The sequence below is a fragment of the Phragmites australis genome, chromosome 12, assembly GCF_958298935.1.
Source record: "Phragmites australis chromosome 12, lpPhrAust1.1, whole genome shotgun sequence".
Taxonomy (NCBI): domain Eukaryota; kingdom Viridiplantae; phylum Streptophyta; class Magnoliopsida; order Poales; family Poaceae; genus Phragmites; species Phragmites australis.
This window is the reverse complement of record NC_084932.1, coordinates 21,372,971-21,376,631: the sequence shown is the minus strand read 5'-3', so window position 1 is coordinate 21,376,631 and position 3,661 is coordinate 21,372,971. Positions and strand designations below refer to the sequence as shown.

The 3,661-nt window shown below is 45.1% G+C and overlaps 1 protein-coding gene across 1 annotated transcript; it reads right to left on the bottom strand.

Moving 5' to 3' along the window:
- Positions 1-580: 580 nt before the first annotated feature.
- Positions 581-3,458, bottom strand: LOC133887102 (receptor-like protein EIX1). Its single transcript, XM_062327019.1, has one exon. It carries the CDS (start codon positions 3,351-3,353, stop codon positions 1,248-1,250), a length of 2,106 nt encoding a protein of 701 aa, XP_062183003.1. The 5' UTR covers positions 3,354-3,458; the 3' UTR covers positions 581-1,247.
- Between the last annotated feature and the right edge of the window lie 203 nt (positions 3,459-3,661).

Genomic DNA, 3,661 nt, shown 5'->3' with positions numbered 1-3,661 from the left:
CCGAATCCGGTCATAACCACACGAATCCACACAAGAAAATGACAGATCTGGCCAAACCTCGAGCCAATTTGCTGGATCTCAGCGGCGTCCCACCGGAGAGGAGAGGGAAGGAAGAAGGAAAGGGAAAGAGAGGAGAAGAGTGGGAGCAGACGCAACAGCAACCGCTTGGTGCCGTCGCTAGCCGCCGCTGCCTCATGGGTGAGGAGTTACTGGCCGGCGGAGGTGGCAGCGGCCGCAATAGGTTGTGGTGGTGAGGAGTCTTGGCGGCGGCAGTGGTGTCGCCCCTGTGTCGCCTCATGGGAGAGACGACGCGGGAGCTGCAGCAGGTTGTGATCATATGTGCAAACTGTTATTAATAACATATTCACCTTTATCAGCTAACAGAGGTGCCTTTCATGCAACTTTCACTTAACATCTAGAATGAGAAATACCAATTCTCTGGACTCACACTAAGATATACAGCAGTCCAGGAGTACAAAAGGATCATTATACAGGCAATAGACAATTACACGTCATCATAGATACGCTCTACATAAACTTCAGTAGAACAACAAAAACCACAACGTAAGATGCTGCTATATGCTTCTTAAGTTTCATGTCTTCAAGGTTCATATGTCAACAGCTAAAAAATGCTTGGTTTTCAGTTTTTCATACTTAATCAGTACATCCCTCTCTGACCAAGCTTTTCCATGTAACAACCACAAACAAATACATCTGATCATATATCTTGTCGAAGAGGCGGAAATAAGCAACGCTCCATGCTTTTTTGAACAATAGGATGCATAACACAACCCAGAGACCCAGCATAAATCCCAAACCGAGTCAAAAATAGAAGGACATTGGCTCAAAATTATGTTCATTTCTTTTCTGGACATCTTGCCTTGGTGCATCGTTTCCTGAACAAATCCTTCCAAGAGGAGGCCCACATAGACCAGAGTTGCCACTGTACATATATGGGTTCTCTGCGTAGAGGGTGTGAAGTTGCCGTCCAGATGGTATCCTCCCTGTTAGATTGTTATCAGATAAGTCTAAGTAGCTCAAAGATGATAAATTTGATAAGCTGGAAGGGATTTCCCCAGAAAGCACGTTCTTTGAGAGGTCTAGTGATTCGAGTGACTTCATGACCCCAATCTTGTCTGGAACTTCTCTTAAGTGGTTCCATGAGAGATTCAAATTTAACAGTGCATCAAGAGAAGCTATTTCTTCTGGAATTCCACCAGATAAGTGGTTGAATGATAAGTCAATGCTCACCATTTCAAAAATTCTGACATTGTAATGTAGTTCTCGCCCCTTGGTGACCGCAGAGAAGTATTCTCCGACTTCATGAGGCATATATACATACGGACATACCCTCCATAAGGAAATGAGTCAATCCTAGAGTCCTTCACATGTTTTCCTGTCATAGCTGTCAGACTTGACAGATCCCAGGGTATGGCACCTGACAACCTATTGCTGGCTACATTCAAACGATGAAGGCGAGTAAGATTTGTGAGGCTGGTCGGAATATTCCCAGAGAACATGTTCTTGCTTAATTGTAGGAACCGTAATCCCACCAAACCTCCAATCCACTGTGGTAATTTTCCAGAGAACTTGTTTCGTGATAAGTCAAGGAAATACAATTGCATGGAGCTTTGCAGGAATGGTGGGAAGTCACCTGAGAAATTATTATTACTTAACAGTAGAAAGCTGGGGATAGCTGGAAAACATCGAGGAAGCTCCCCCTCGAAAAGATTGTTACCTAAATCCAAAAAAAATAACATTTGTAGTTCACAAATAGATCCAGAAAGACCACCAGTGATGTGATTGGAGAACAAATTTAGAGCTCCTAGATATGGAGTTCCAAATTTTGCTGGCAGGTTTCCAGATAAAGAGTTTAATGAGAGGTCCAACATGCTAAGATTTCTTGGTAAGGACGGTATTTGACCAGTTAATTCATTCGAACTGAGAAAGAAATATTGCAAGGACATCAACTCTATGTTTTTTGGCAATCTCCCATTGATTTGATTGTGGGAGATGTCCAAATAGGTGGTCTTCGAGAATGTAGTACTGAACCAGTCAGGAAGCTTATCGACTAGACCTGTGCTTGAGATATCAACCCACTGAATATTCACCTGAAATTGAAGCCAAGCAGGAAATAGAGGACCTATTTGGCAATATGGTAAATTTGCTCCTTCTAAACTGAACGGAGGGAGCCATTCAGAAGAAACTCTAATCTTCAAGGAATTTCGAGATAAGTCTAGAATCTTCAATTTTGTTAATCTCGCGAAGTGTTTTTGTGTGATATCACCGTTCAATTCATTGAAACCCAGGTGTAGAACAGTTAAATTAGCAAGCATACCAATCTCAGCTGGCACATGTCCAGAAAGTTTGTTTTCAGAGAGGTCTAGAACAGTTAAATTAGCAAGCTGCCCCACCCCTGGTGGTATGGCTCCAGTTAGATGGTTGCCATGGATGTCAAGAACAGCTAAGCTGGTCAAGTGTGCCATCTGACATGGCATGATTCCAGTAATATTATTATATCCCAGATACAATTTCTGCAGTTTGTTCGAGGGGCATTGCGGCATCCGCTCTATCAATTCCTTCAGATTTCCATAAAGATTACACAAGCTGAGGTCTAGGACAGTCAGGTTGCATAGTTTCTTCAAGATTGCTGTCATCATACCCATGTTCTGACTAATTGACAAATCAAGGACTTGGAGGGACGTCATATCTCCTAGTGCATCAGGAACTGGACCGTATAGATCAGTTCCCCGAAGAATGAGATATTGGAGGCCTGTCAAATTCCAAAGCCAGCTGGATGCCATTGGGTGGTCAAATTTGTTTTCCGAGAGATCAAGCCTTTCAAGATTTGTAAGGTTAATACGTGGGAGTGATTGGTTTGCATTTAGAAGAGAACAATAACTAAGACTGAGGACTTTCAAAGAAGGAATCAAGTTCACCACATCAGGCCAATCAACAATTGTGCTGAGGTTTACCCCGCTCATGCTCAGATACTCCAACAAAGGAAGGCCTGCTAACCATGAAATGTCGGTTGAGTACATAAGTTGACCCTCCGAGAGGTCAAGATACTGCAACTTTGAGAGGTTGCCAAGGTGGGGAGGCACTCTACCAGAGAATGGTATGCCGGAGAAGTCAAGATACTGCAACTTTGAGAGGTTAGCAAGGTCGGGAGGCACTCTACCAGAGAATGGTATGCCGGAGAGGTTAAGATATCTCAAGTTCGCCAAAGAGCTCAAGAACTCTGGTATATGGCTGCTCGAGCCGTTAAGGTAGTTCATGCTGAGATCAAGGTGGACTAGATGATCCAGCGAGAGCAAGGAATGACTTATCTGTCCGACCAACGCCGTGTTCATGAACTGATCTTCATCAGCGCTTGCGGGCACATTACAAAGTTGAAGCTTGAGGACATGGCCGGTCCGGTTGCTGCACCGGACGCCTCTCCACCGGCAGCAGTCTCCTTCGCCATCCTATTGCCAAGAGGCAAGGAGGTCCACGGGGTCACTGCTGATGCCGCGCTTAAAGGCCAGCAAGGCATCCCGCTCGTGGCTCGTGTGGTATGCAGCTTGCACCAGCTGCACCTCCGGCTGGCGGCTGGCCAGAGCTGCAGCGCACTGGTTGTCAGGAAGGTGGAGGCAGCCAAGACGCGGAGGAGCAAGAGCTT